We start from the raw sequence: 15,884 nt of genomic DNA, 5'->3' as shown, positions 1-15,884 counted from the left end.
AACACCGAGCTAAGCTGTACGCAGTTCCGCTACCCCCGCCCCTCCCCGCGCCGCTTAGGCTTCCTATGTCGTGTCATATTGTTGTTTTGTTCATAAGAGTAAATGCGACACGCTCAAGAGTGTTGTGTGTTTATATTTTTTCCTTAATATTTATTCCCTGGATGGGGATAGAAGATCTGGAAAATGAAATTTCTTATAGGATATTTTCACAATGGTTTGATAACGTTTGCCTACAACTTTATTGTGCGCATAATGTATTATGTAGACATGAATTCTTTGTCGCCATCCACAATAAGATAGCGCATGTTATTTATAGCCACTTTAGCCATTGTTGTTACGTACATAAACGGCTTCTCAAATGCTTTTTATGAATGGATGCGGAGGTAGTGATGTTAGCAAACAACGGCGCGTCGGGAGCATGTCGGACGTCGGCGTCACTCCGCGCTCCTAGCTAATTACTGGGGGAGGCACTCCATTCCCTCCCAACCACACATGGACGCACATAACTACCCCATTCTGAATAAACCACTTATATCTAATTGTATGTCAACTGTCACTGTTTTAAACTTTAATAAACTTTCTCTGAAACGTCAAGACAATATTTTATCATCACGTCGTCTTGCATTTTACGAGGTTCCAGACGAACACGTCATCGTTAACAACTTGAGAGGTCGTAACGCCGACGCGAGTTTCCATTAGCACCTGATCGTCAAAGCAAGTGTGATTAATGTAATTTATCTGTTTGATGGCAGTAATTACACTTCAGAGACAAAAGTAGGTGGGAGAGGGAGTTGTTGCGGGCTCGCTGAACGGCCCGTAGCCCACGCGGCCCCAGCCAGCGCCTGTCGTTCTCACTCACCTTAATGACTTCACACCACATTTTTTCCTACACTCTATACGTATTTCTTCTTGCTCTTTAACTTTCATTAGTCGTTGATGAATCCTCCTACAAATGTAACAAATGGGTTTATCGCTGAAGTTACAATCGTCCTGAATAGCAATCATTGAATTTCAATTTGAAGCTTTTGCTTTATTCCCAGCACGCGACGCGATTAAATACGAGAATGGTGCTTTAATACCCAAAATAAGATTTCGATATCAATCAACCATTTATTTTCTGATGGTTTTAATTAAAACTAATTACGGGGGCTTATCGTTCCAATGGTTCGACGCGAGTCTTGGCCCGGAATGGTAGCTGGGGGAGAAATTGGCATTTTGCGATGTCTTCCCCCGTCCGTCCCCTCTGCACGCAGATAATTAACTGCAGATAGGTACCCGACTACCCGCACAGCCGTGGCACAAGGGTATGGGATCAAATTTTACCCACAAGTTTTAAAGAGCCTCGCCTCGGCTCGGGGCGGCTCAAGTGCACCGCGGGCGGCTGATGGGGTTGAACAATTTGTTGGGGTGGCTAGGTAAACGACCGTGATTATATTGATTTTTAAAATGACATCTCTTTAACCCTTCTATTGGTAGCTACAGGGTATTCCTACTTTAACACTCTTTAGTTAATAATTTTAAAATTCACTTTACTATAAATTTTAAAATTATTAACTAAAGAGTGTTAAATAGGAATACCCTAATAATAGGATTTCAAAATAAAATTTCGTTATATAATTGTTGGTAGACACAACAATTGTTGATAGATAAGCACTCCATACCTAATTGTTATTTTTGTCGGAACTCACACAATATTTTCTTTCAATACTTTGTTTGGACAATCGAAAATCCACCGCTCAACTGGTTCGGTGCATTTTGAAAGTTACCCATTCATATTTAAATTCCATCAGTAAAATCTCTTTGATGTGGTAGGTACCCTATGATACTTATTTGCATGTTTATAGCGTTTGGGATAATGTGTTGTTTAAGCTTGGTGGAAAGAGTTGTCCAGTGGCTTGTTGCAGGCACCCCTGTATTGTTTGTGGAGTTAACGCAATAGTGGCGGCAGACGTATAAATCACGCGGCTAATGCTGCAGCATCCGGCGCGTCTCCGCTTATTGTGGAGCCGCGGCGACATTTGCTTATGTTCGGCACTCCTGCACAGTCACCCTCGCCCGCCGTCGTCGCACAACAGGGAGGCGACAATTTATTAATTCCCAAAAATTACTTTCCTGTACGACTTTGTTTTGTTTACGATTTTATTGGGAGGAGATAAAGGATGCTAGTTATGTAAATGTCTCAAGCTTTTTAATATTGTATTATTTCTTCTTATGTCAGACATAATTTAAGTATGGTATGCCCTGAGATAACAATAAATCCTTCGGTGATGTCTAGCATTTGGATACGCTGTAAAAGTATCACAGGGTTACCCAGTAACATAGGAAGAATACAGGCATTGTAGTCGCAGCACTAGCCAAGAGTTAATTCTATTGTGTATTGTGGTAAGAGCTTTATCTATTCTCTAATATTACTACATACGTGTAAGATACCAGATATAGAATTATTATTATATTCTCAAAAAGTTAATTTATGAAAAAATATAATAAAAGATCAACAACAACGCCACACAGACTCGTATTACAAATGTTTATTGGACACCGCTCCCCTCGTTACAGTTCATATCAAAAGTTTAACAAATATCTTACGTAACTGCCGACATAAAGAGTAACTCGCAAACTTCTCAAATTGTAAGAATTGCGCATCCTTTTATAAATCTGGGGGGGTCTGTCAGTATTTATGAAGCGTGGAACCCTCGATGGTATTATTACCACCATTCTCTTACTCGGTATTACATTGCAACGCTTTTGTGAACCGTTTTATAGGCTCATAGCGGGCACCCAAAAAGATAATGAATATGTATGCTTAGCGTTTTAACTGCAGATTATTACTTTTGTCATGATTGTAAATAACATTAAAAATATTATATTTCTACAGGAATTATCTTTGTAACATAATTTGTTTTGTTCAATTGAAACTAATAATGCATAGGGGTTTTATTATGAATTCATGTGTATGTAACCAAGGGTTAATCTTTCGCAGACTGTCTGATTCTCTGGGATTGCGTTTTTACGTAGAGGTCTGCGACTTCATGATTATGGAACTGAATCATTATGCAAATTAATCAACTTTAAAACTCGCGTTAGTTACACCACATATTCAAATAACAGTCTAGATAGTTATGCTGATCTGCATAAAGTTTGTCGATGTACAAATGCGAACGAGTTGGTACATAGTTGTGTGGATGAACAAAAAGCATAGTTTTTCATTGGCGCGTCGCCGTCCGTCTGGCCGCAGCCAAAAATCGATAGTCTGGGACTGCAGCTCTCCAGACAATCTTACTCCACTGTCTTAGCTTGACTAATGTTTTTATTAGCTGCCGTATATACACCACAAGCTGCACCGAACAATAAAAAGTTACGACACATTTTATCCATGCAATACAAGAATTCATTTGTGGGACTGAAGGCTTATGCTAATAAAACCATATTGAAAAGAAAATTCGATTCGCTTTACGAAATAACCAATAACGGTTGCATCAAATTCAAGTACTTGAAATACTTTATGGTACTACCGTTTTTGAAATGAAAAGTACTTAAAATATGCAATGTTTTTCAAAAAAATGTGTTTACAATTATTTTTTTCAATAATTAAAATGTGACTGATGTTATTACTTTATAATTAAAACATTATGCCGTTCTCATTTTCATAAGTAAATATTTGGAGCCGCTTTTAATTCTAATTTAAGTTAAACACGTTCGTAATTATGTCGTCTCACTGCGTGTCACCGACAGGGCCGCATTGCAGTATCGTGGAGTTCTCTATTTGGTGATTTCTAACGTCACAATAATTTGTAGAATACATTACAAAACAACATTTTGAAGTGATAAATTGAAAACATATATTCGTAGGCAAATAAATAACTTATGTAGAAATCAGGTGATTAATAAACATTTAAGTACCTACTCATATCATCTATTAAACACATGGTAGATAGATCCCTATGTGCACCTTGGGCATCGTCGCAAGTTGGTCGCAAGCTTATCTATTGCTTGAAACTCAAGGAAATACTTAGAAGAATCTGGGTAGATACGAATGCATGCATTAAGCACATACAGCAATAAGTAGAAATACTTAAGGTAGTCTTAGTTTCTTTAAATACCTAAGTATTTTTGCTTGTCATAGTGGAACTATGCTACCCGAATACATCAGTGCAGCTTGCTCAGCGATTGTCTTTGCGAATATCCACCAAAAAAATAATTAATTGTTTACATATTTACTAATGTTGTTGTCGATTTTAAGCACTTTATTATAAGGTACAGATGGTTAATATAGTTAAAGCTACAAAAAATATTTGTTTTTAATTAAAGCTTAGTAAAGCAAACCAACCAACATTTGGCCAAAAGATGCCTAAATTAAATTAATATCAACTAAACCCGCCAGGCCTGTAATAGACAAGCGACGACACGACGTTAGCGTATCGGAAAAGGGGGACTTTTCAGGCCCCTCGCTGCCGCTCTGCGGCACAGAACGTAAAAAAATGGTTTCCGTTGCACTAATTTGATAACCACTAATTACACCACAAGCCGTAAAATCCGTAAATACTAATCTTTGCGCTCGTGCCGTAAATTGGCGCGGGGGAGCGTTTATTTTCACTGAAATATTACTCGACCATTCGAAGTTAAAATGAAAATGCGATGTACCACAAATTTTACATTCCCACGCCCCCTGAACTCTGTGTAATATGTATAACCACGCGTCGTGAACACAGCTTCGATGAAATGCTCACACGTGATTTAGGGTGGAAATGACACCCGGCCGCAGATCGTACCGACGAACGAATTTTATTAGGTATAACTTGTAGCTACAACATTCAGCTCAGCGTACATATGACTCTTTTAATAAACCATCCTACTCTTATAAATTATACATTCAAATAACTCTCTTTGCAAAATATATCTAAAATATATACTATACGGAGAAACAATGGAAGATATTGTTATGATGAAAATATAATTATTTACAACTGTCATTTAAGGGTTGAGCCGGCTTTAATATCAGTCTATGTAAAGGTACCCGTCGGCCTTTGGGATTGATAATAAGGTCGCAGGAGGCTGCTTGGCCGTTTTAATACCTTAACGAGGACGGCGTGGCCGCCTGACGGGCTGAGGCCGCTGACGAGACCTAATTGCTTAATTAACACCGCAATCCGACGACGCCGACAGTAATCTACCCTTACTTTGATACATCGACTGTGCGATAACTACCTAACAGTTTTATTTAATTGAAAGTTCAAACACGTTAGATTGATGGTAGTTAAACGTTAATCGGTAAACGTCTTCAAAGGGAATCTTACGTCTGAGCTCAACTCTCATGTATCATGTCGAACTTCGGTCCTACCAATAATAAAGTAAAATGTTACTAGTAGTTCAGCCAGACAGAAACTTATAACTACTAAAATAAATATCAAAAATTGCCTTGGGAAGATCCGCGCAAAGCTATGTAAGTGGTTCAGTGAGTAAGCACAGTATTTTAGTACGAGGGAACACATCGCTCCTGTAAGTTGAAAACTTCAATATTGACTCACAAAATTGCTTTAAGTCGCTGCAGCCGATAATAGTGGAGGCTTATTTGGAAAGTCAACCTTATTGCATCCACGCACGAGAGGTATTGGCTCTAGGCCTTGTTTGTGAGAGGTGTTGTTACCGCTTCAGCGGTTATTGGCGTGTCCTCAAAGCTTCCTTCCGACACAACGAAGATGGTGAGGATTTTCCGCTAGAAGTCAACCCACCAATAATGTTTAGACAACACCGTAGCTACCGTGTACTTACGTTAATTTGTTTTGTTAATCTAAGCCAAAGTAAAGTCCTAATTATTTTTTTAAACCAGGCGCTGATACATAATATATTTTAAATTTTGCATACCTACCTACTGATAATGCCAATGCCAAAAAATTCTCGTTTTTAGTTTAATTATTTTCTACAGTGTTTGTCTAATTTAAACTACATATTTGTGATCAGCGATGATTTAACCTTTTTAAATAGCTCATGTTTGAGATGGCCATATATTAATCGAATCCTACTGGTGTAGGAGTTTTGAGTTTTTATATCGGAGCCAAACATACATTCAGAATAATATCCTTTATTTATTTATAACATACGTACCTGTTTTTGATAGTAAAACAAACAGCATCAGGGAAAATACTCTAGTTTTTATTTATAGAGCACAAAAATATAATAATATGTGATTCAATCATGTGTGTTAAGTACATTGAGGTAAGTAAGTGCTTTGGGATCGAACCGACCTGAATAAGTTAGGCATAGACCGTCACGGACAAGTTAAGTCGGGTAAGTTTGTATGTACTTTCTAAGTATATCTTAGACACCAATGACTGTGTTTCGGATGGCACGTTAAACTGTAGGTCCCGGCTGTCATTGAACATCGTTGGCAGTCGTTACGGGTAGTCAGAAGCCAGTAAGTCTGACACCAGTCTAACCAAGGGGTATCGGGTTGCCCGGGTAACTGGGTTGAGGAGGTCAGATAGGCAGTCGCTTCTTGTAAAGCACTGGTACTCAGCTGAATCTGGTTAGACTGGAAGCCGACCCCAACATAGTTTGGGAAAAAGGCTCGGAGGATGAGACCGTCACGGACAAAACTGTATCAATGTAACAAAGTTATTTTGTTTTCGAGTGTACTCGAGCCTACAAAATTAATGACATTGCGTTTGATGAAACGACTGATATGGGTTTACAACTTTGCCTATTTACATCGTTAGTATTGTAAGCACATCCTTTATTGTATCCCAATTTCCTGTTTCACAGAATTCGATTAAAACTGTTCGCTCCCAGTTTCAGAATGCCAAATATCATAAAGTTGTGTAGATATATGTACTGTACTGTACCTACACTACCAATGTATGATACGTAAAATGCATCATACAAAACACTAGTCTTGTACAGACAATATGGTCACGAAAATGAGTCAGCAGCTGATGTACGTTACCAAATGGTTAATAATAAACAACTTGCGTTTTTGTTAATGATTTTTTGTAGTCGAAAAACAATATTTGTACAAAAACCCTTCAAAGAACGCCATTGACGATGACGACACTTATTCACAGACGACAACCAGTTTTCATTTTAGTGAAAGCGCTCTCCGGAAAATTGACAAACGAGCCGATCACTTGTATTTCGGTCACGTAACTCGATATTTTATTATATGTTACAGATTTATTTTACATTAAAAACTAAAACGTGTGCTGTCCATGCGTCAGTGCTATTCAATTCAACTCTAACTTGGTTTGAGACAACCAAACGGGCCCAGAACAATTTGAAAGTCGCTAAAGGCAATTTCTATTAAAGTGTACCAAATTATGTATACTTCAAAAATTACACTTATATTATAAACGAGAGATTAGTTTTTGTAAGTGCTAACCATTTTTCTATACAAAACATTTTGCTCATAAAACACTGATTTAGGTTGGCTTGAACTCAATTCACACAAGATGAAAAGCACTGATACATTAACTCCTATAAGTATAAGATAAGCGTGGGATCCACGAAGCTTTCCATCGCAGTATATAACGTCTAAATTGTAGATCGGTTATCTAAAGTAAATAGTAGCTTTGTTTGTACAGCGCGCCTTCCAATCAAACTGTGTTTGGTGAACCATAGAGAAAAGAAAAACATCAAGTATAGTTATAACGGAACAAGATTATTTAGATAACAATGTTATCGTGTCTATCCATTTTGGGACCATTCCGTGCCACGGACGAATTTGGCTTGGTTAAATATTGAATTTAATTAATGAAAGCTTTCGGTTTGACGGTTAATTTACTTAAAGCATATGAAATGAGGCAAACTGTCCGAAAGCTTCAGGACATTCTCTTGACTTCAATTATTTTAAAAGCACCGCTACGTGTTTATCCCCTGAGGAACAATAGCAACAAAACTTTCGAGCAACTAATTGGCCAACTTCCGTACACTTTAACAACTAGTTGAATTATGTTCCGACTGAAAAAGTTTAAAGTTCCTACCAAGTATTCGGGTTTGCTCGTCTTAAACCGCGTTTACCCGGTAGAATTTTACGCTGTTCTGTTGTTAATGTAATGAATGAAATCTCCGTAAATCCTTCTCTGTTTTGGTAAAGATAGCTAGTAGCAGTTAATACTTAGTTTATACATCTGTACGTGCCTAATCATTCAATAAAAAATAACTTTATTACCTGAAACCTACCCATCTACGTAATGAAACCGTATATAATTTAATATTACGCAACATTATCCCTCAGCCCTTGATTAGATCAGTTACAACAAAAAATCTTTTGATATTGAAAAGGGAAAGCTCAAGTAGGTATAACGCAGATGGATTTTGTACGCAGCACTGCATTACGCCATCTGTTGACAGTGTAGCTGTGAGTTCAGGTTCGATTGATCTTCAAGAGATTTTGTATAGCAGGCCGTGTTGAGAGGCCGACGGCATTGAGTTGTTATTGTGAGTGGCGAGGCAGCGAGGCAGCGCGGCGTACGTACGCGAGGTCGACGGCCGAGGGTGCCGCGCGGGGGTGCCACACGGGGTTGCTTTCCACTTCCGCCTCGCTGCACTCATTTCCGCATAAATAGTACCTGCCTTACCGTATCAAGATAAAGGCCTGCCGTTGACACGTCCACGCACATCTTATTAACTTTATTGAAGAGCAACTCTTCCACGCAGGAACGTAGATAGAAGTCAACTTAACCACAAGTATAGAATACGCTGTAACAGAATAAAATACCGTGACCACTAACATAAATAAATTACCAACTAAACTGACTCCGACCAACTAATCAGCACAAACCAGCTCCAGTTAAAAGGAGAAACGCAATTTGAAGTTCCTCTTAAAAGTTTCGAAAGCGCAGGAGTGTGGGTGAAATAAAACAAAGGCAGGCACGCGCCCGCCGCGGCACTCATGCTGAGTGCTCTGCTTTGTGGCAGGCTGGGCGATACAATGCAATACGCGATACACACACTAACAAGGCACAACTGAGCATAGCCAAGTAGGCTTCCGCGAGTCGTACGCGCCCGATGCGGAACCGATATTGAGTTACCAGCTAAATGTATGCCTCACAAAACCTTGCAGTATTTCGTTACCTACGTCGCACATTACATATGTTTTGGTAACAAAACTTGCGTGGGATTGTATTTCTTGACATAAAGCAGTCAAAGCAATGTAACGTGCCTCTGTATAAAAATAAGCTGTAATTTTACTTTCTTACTTTCACGCCTACCACTAAAAGCCTTTCAAAAAACAAACTACAATCTTTTAAGATAAAAGTTTTATCAGACCGAGTTCTAAATAAATTGAACCAATAGAGTGTTACCAAAAAAACGTTTCCACTTGATTGTTGGTGTCCTTACGGTCGAGCGTGCAGCGCGGATCATTAGTGAGGTGAACACTAATGATCCTCTCGATCGGGGCAGATCGCCGCAGGAGACAAGCCGCTCCATCGAGATAGCGACTTCGCCAAATATCGGATTTTCCGTGTCAAGAATTCATAACAAGAATTTTACAAAATCCCGCCTCAAGCTATCCCGACACTCTACCTGAGCTTTTAACCACCGCATGCTTTATTTATGAAATAAATCAAAAACAGGATCTCAATCTCTCTCTTTTACTTAGTATTAAATGGTTGATATATCTTGTAAGTTCCCTGCAATATCAAACTAATGAATGAAGCTGAAAAATATTTGAGGTCGATCCTTGCATTTTAAGCAGTGTAGTGTAGTTTATTGAGCAAATATAAGAGCATGCCGGCCGGCGGCCCCGCCACTCGGTGACGGCTTATCGAGAGATGGCAAAGAGCACTCTTGTATCTAAAGCGTTGCTTTGTGCTTCCCACTACAACCACTTTTCAGCAGGGAAGAAATGCTTTCCATAAAAATATACCTATGCTGTTTAATAAGCTAAAAAAATCACCTAATGTGCTGTAAGTAAACGAATAATTACAAATAAATAGCTGTTTACGTTACATAACAGGGCTATTCTACAAAGTTACACCGATAGGTATTTTTCGTTATTTTCCTTGACCTTTCCAACAATACACTGGCTACAAAATACAGCAATAGGTAAGGGATAAAACGACAACCCACCCACCCCACAGCCCACCTTAAGTAAATGCCAGGATGAATTTATTATACAGCTAGGCAAAAAAAAACTTTTGACTACAATATAGGTAATAATTCCATTGCGAAGTAGACAGATATTAAAGATGATAGATAAAAGTTATTTTCGAGGATAAATAACATATTCCGATAAAGTCTTATTTCAGATATAGAAGCAAAATGTACATACACGTTCCTGAGTTTCCTCTAGATAGAATCAATGAAGCACGTCAGGCTTGATTGATATAAGGATGTAACTATATCGTTATCCTCTAATTCGGTTCTAATGGAACAGTTAAGGAAGCGTTCTCGAGGCGGGGCCAGTCCTCGTGAGGAAATGAGTTCAATTTACCATTATCTCGGGGAATTGAGTGGTGCGACCTCGCTCGCCACTTGTTATACTGACTTATTTAGTATGACAATCCAACTAGAAAACCATCACGGAAATTGCACGGTTGCAAATTGGGTTCGCTCTAGTGCTGCGGTGACTCGGAGTTATTGAATTCGATTTTTATTGAATACTGAGCTTTAGGAACGAGGCCCTTATTTCTTTTCTAAAAAAATGGCTCAGCATTTAGAAATACAGACCGGTGTGCGGCCATTTTGCGGATTTTATCAAGCCTTAGGTTTATTGAACCTTTTTGAATCCCTATTAGTTATCCATATTTCGGTCTAGGATTTTGTCTGCTATAAAACGAATTCTGTGAGTAAGCACTCCGTGCTTATCATAAATCCTATTTCAATTTCTTATATTTTGTTAAAAGCTTTGGTAGAAGATTAATCCCTACTAATGTTTTATTATTTTATATGCTTACTTATTAAATTTTCATAAATGATTATGCTGAAATTATAAAACTCTGTTTGGTATTTTGTAAGAGTTATTTTTTTATATCTTGATCAACAACTAGCTTTTTTTGCAATAGGTCCAATAGCATTAAGATCCGTTAAATATATCACAGATTAGCTCCGGAAATGGCGTCATTCATCATCTTATCCAGATTTGAGACCTCGTTTTCTTCCACCATTCGTAGACCACAAATGAGTTTCCTAAATTATTACATTCGTGATTTCAGCGGGTGCGACGACGTGCAGCGTTCGTTGGAACTGCTGGACCAGGTGCTGAGCGAGTACGACGAAGGCGAGCCGCGGTCGCTGGAGGCGCGCGCGCCGAACACGCCAGCCACGCCGGCGACCCCCGCCACCCCCGCCACCGACGACGACTCCCCGCTCGCGGGACACACTTCCGAGGACGATGGATATATGAGCATGAACGGGAGAAGGTGAGGAACGAATCGCTTTCTAAGTGCACGTTACTCCTCCCAAACAAAACAAGTATGCTGTGATACAAAGGTTTGTTTACAAACCATCATCCACCACTGGGGGTGCTTCCACATTCGCAAATGTGTAAAGATACTTCATCTATGTGCAATATGATTCTATGTGCAAGAACATAATAACATTTAAAAATATATCTATACTAATATTATAAAGAGGAAAACTTTGTTTGTTTGTTTGGTTGTAATGGATAAACTCAAAAACTACTGGATCGATTTTAAATATTCTTTCACCATTAGAAAGCTATATTATCTGCGAGTAACATAGGCTATATTTTATCCCGGTGCGGGAAGTAGCTCCCACGAGACGCGGGTGAAACCGCGAAAAAACGGCTAGTATTAGATACACATAAATTCTGCTTTACTCCTTTGTAGGTGCACGACCAACTACACTGGAAACCTTCTAATCGATGCACTCTAGTTTAACAGTTATCCATCAAACCAACAGGAAAATTAAGCACTCCTAAAAAAAATTCAAATGACTTGTTCAAATATAGTATCTTGTGCTAATAATATCTAATGCAAATACGACGACAATAGACAATGATAATACGTAATTATTTATACGTAGTTAAGCCCAACCGTAGCCGTACGGCTATTGTTGCTTAAACAGTTCTCTGCACACAACCTCTTCTACAGTACCACGGCTGAAGTGAAAAACAGTATAAAATACATAGGCAGGAGATTTAAATAACGCCAGAAACTATACTTATAACAAAGGGATGGACGGAAGAACCACAGCGAGAATAAGGTTACTCTTACCACCATACAGGTCCTGATATCTCAATAAATATTTGACAACAAAAATAACTGTTAATGTGGTATATTCCAGAGCGAAGTTCGCGCTGGGATTCCGTCCGACGGAGGAACGCGAAGAGCCTTCGCCCCCGGACCCGCCGTCACCGCACTCGCCGCCGCCGCCCGAAGAGGCGGAGCGAATCATTTCCACGTTATTGCCCAAGTAAGTACACAAACCATTACTAACTATTACCCCATTACTAAAATAATATGTAACATAGAGGAATAAATTTTAAGCAGTGCGCAAAAAAAAAACTGGTGGTTCAGAATCATTAACAGAACATATCTGCATCATCAGTAAAATATTTATTTTTTCATTCTTTTGTCCGCCCTAAAATCAGCAAAATATGGATACCAACTATTCTTACGCGCTTGGAGCAGCGCTCGCGTCAGTAAACCGGTTTCGCGTTGCCGCCGTGCCTACTATGATGACTGTGACCGTACAATCGGTTACAAAATAAACATCTTTCGATATCATTAACTTTTCTTTTTTGTACTAAAACACTACAAAATAAAAATATACGTATCTATAAAACTTATTTAACTATAAGTTGACAAAGTTTGCGCACTGGATAAAATTCATTCCTGTATATATAAATATAATACTACCTATTGCAATGACCCATCGTACGAAAACTACGTAAAAACAAAGCTTATGCTAAAGACTTTCTATAAAAATTACAGAGTGTCACCAGCGAACTCGGCCAAGCGAACAATATCAGTAGAACAACGGGAAGCAGAGGAGAGACTGGATTCCATCATCAGCGTCAATGGCATCACTACAGCTACACAGACCACGTTTGTAAGTCCTTTATAAAAAAATATATCACAAAGTTCCTTACAATACGTTACGATACGTTTTTACAATACAACATTATTTTTTCTAGCCGAAAACCAGGCACCAACGCCCATATGGATGGGAAAAAGACACGGAAGCTAACGGCTTCCACCTTCAGCAGCCCCCAGTGCCTCCGTATAGGTTCGCGTCGCTGCAGCACGGCGCTCGGCCGCCGCAGCCCGACACAGCGCCCGCCTGGCTGCCTCCGCGCCACAATGCGCCGCCCACCAACCTCAAAAAGTCACCAAGTGTCGAGAATCCCCCAGTATTCCCCTTCATGGGCTTCTCGAGCGAATTCAACGACAAACCATACAATGAACATCCAGTCACAATATATCCCGGCCCTAACATACAGTTCAAAAAGGAATCGCATTCACCGACGTACAATATTCCAAAAATATCACCCTCCAACACAAAAAGCTCAGAAAGAAAGAGCAGTATGAAACGCGATAGCAGGTCGGACGGTGAAATGTTATCACCCAAGGGGAAATTACCTCCGCGTACTCTCGCCGGTTCTATGGAGAGACATAGAGAAGTGTGTAGAGGATCTACGGAGGACGTGGTTGTGAGCTGTAAGAGGAGAAGTTCCAGTAAGAGCAACGACGAAGAGCACTTTTCGGACGATTCGCTGGAGGAGTCGTTCCCGCCGCCGCCGCCCGCTGTTACTACGCCTTCGAAACGCAATTCCATTGCTTGGGAAGTGTCACTCGATGGTGATGACCCTCTACTTACACCAGGGAGCACAAAGGTAAATTTAAGTAGTACATATACGGCTAGATTATTTCACTTATGATCGTTGACTTTATATAGTTTAAATCCAAATAAATTATATTTAGCTCTTCTTAGCCCCTTTTCATCCTCCGAGCCTTTTTCCCAATCATGTTGGGGTCGGCTTCCAGTCTAACTGGATTCAGCTGAGTACCAGTGCTTTACAAGAAGCGACTGCCTATCTGACCTCCTCAACCCAGTTGCCCGGGCAACCCGATACCCCTTGGTTAGACTGGTGTCAGACTTACTGGCTTCTGACTACCCGTAACGACTGCCAAGGATGTTCAAAGACAGCCGGGACCTACAGTTTAACGTGCCATCCGAAACACAGCCAATGGTGTCTAAGATATACTTAGAAAGTACATACAAACTTAGAAAAGTTGCATTGGTACTTGCCTGACCTGGGATCGAACCCGCGCCCTCATACTTGAGAGGTTGGTCCTTTACCCACAAGGCACCACGACTTTTTTTTGGCCCCTTTTCATTCATCTAAAATAATTGGTTTCAGGTCATAGGCCGCCGAAGAAGAAAGTCAGGAGATCAGTCGCACTCCAGCACAAGCTCAATACCACAAAGAGTAGACGATGATTGGGGCGAGGAGTACTGGCCCCCGCCCCCTCCACTAACACAGTGTGAATCTCTCGCGTCGCCTACTTCAGATGCCGAACAAGAAACTCGGCGAGCACAAGATTTAGCGTGTGGAACATACGTCATCAGAAAAGGCAAAAATCGAAAACAGTTACCAAGTTTCAACAAGAACACGACTAATAAATCACCAACCAATTTACTCAATAGTCACAGTCTGAATAGAAGTTTAGACACTGATAAGTCGATAGACGGCTCGAGCATATCAATAAGTGGCTCCGGATCAGTAGGCTCATACAACTCCCGGCCGAGCTCAGATTTAAGTTTGCCTCAATCTCGTTACAGTGTTGATTTGAACTCCAGACTGAGTCGTGAGCTTAACACTCCAAACTCTAGATATAGTATAGATCTCTGCACACCGAATTCTAGATTGAGTAAAGAAATAACGTCGCCAAAATCTCGTCTAAGTTTAGATCTTAATAACGGTCCAGATAGATATATCGCCCAAGAGTATTTCGGTCATAGTCCCAAAAGTAGAAAATCAATCAATGACAAAGGTCCTCATACAGCTAAAGTGCAGACTAAACTGTCGCCACAAAATAGGTTTACAGATTTCAAGAAGTATTCATCGACTTTTGACAATATTCAGTCACTTATCAGAGAAGGAAAAGTTGAGGAGACGCCCCCGACGGAATGCAACGAAACCGTCAATGAACTGACTACGGTGCCTCCCAACATGGTGCGAGTAGTGTCCCTGCCGAGCCTCGGCGCCGACGGCGACAGCAACAGCGCCAGCCGCCAGGCGCTCATCACCACCGTGGAGGAGGAGGAGGACGCCGAGAGCGGCGAGCCCGGCTCCAGCGGCGACACCTCGCCGCTCCGCAAGATCGAAAACAATATTAGCGCTATATTAAGTCAAGGTCGGGACCAAAAACATTTTACCCCATATATACCTAAAGACTGGAATATCCATAAGGATGAATACTGTGATGACGTATCTAAAGATATATTAGAAAACAATTTCCGTTATAGTTCTAGAGAGAGACAAAAGAGACATGATATACAGAAATCGTCGAGTCACAATGAAATACAGAATCAGCGGTCGATAGATCGGCGTGACCGTTCGAAGCGGTCGAACAGTATGCATAAATCTACAAGCGCCAAAGATGTGCCAGTTAGTTTGATGCGCCAGCCGTCATCGTCAGACTCTGCCGTGTCAAGCGGCGGTGACTTCCCCCTGAATGTTCAGATAATTGAACATTCTTACAGACACCCGCCGCTGCCGTTACCCCCATCGCCTATTTTAGGTCATGAAATGGGCCCCCTACCGCAAACCCCAGAGTCGCCTAAATTCCCTCCGTTACCTCCCTCGCCCGTGCAGGAGGTTGAAGATGAATATACAGAAATTATGCAGCCCTCCGAGAAACGTCATGTAAAGAAAGCTGACACGTTACCAACCCCAACGATGGAGTCAAGGAGAAGGT

The 15,884-nt window shown here is 40.4% G+C and overlaps 1 protein-coding gene across 3 annotated transcripts in view; it reads left to right on the top strand.

The window, feature by feature from the left end:
- Positions 1–15,884, top strand: part of LOC124645649 — a 114,360-nt gene that overhangs the window by 68,989 nt on the left and 29,487 nt on the right. For all 3 annotated transcript variants that reach the window (XM_047185476.1, XM_047185477.1, XM_047185475.1), the window contains 5 exons: positions 11,151–11,357; positions 12,244–12,372; positions 12,894–13,011; positions 13,097–13,795; positions 14,324–15,882. In XM_047185476.1, coding sequence (XP_047041432.1) covers positions 11,151–11,357; positions 12,244–12,372; positions 12,894–13,011; positions 13,097–13,795; positions 14,324–15,882 — 2,712 coding nt within the window. The remainder of the gene's footprint in view (positions 1–11,150; positions 11,358–12,243; positions 12,373–12,893; positions 13,012–13,096; positions 13,796–14,323; positions 15,883–15,884) is intronic.

This window comes from Helicoverpa zea, chromosome 3 (genome assembly GCF_022581195.2).
Source record: "Helicoverpa zea isolate HzStark_Cry1AcR chromosome 3, ilHelZeax1.1, whole genome shotgun sequence".
In the NCBI taxonomy this organism is placed as follows: Eukaryota; Metazoa; Arthropoda; class Insecta; order Lepidoptera; family Noctuidae; genus Helicoverpa; species Helicoverpa zea.
The sequence above is the reverse complement of the archived record's forward strand: the minus strand, read 5'-3'. Positions and strand labels throughout refer to the sequence as shown.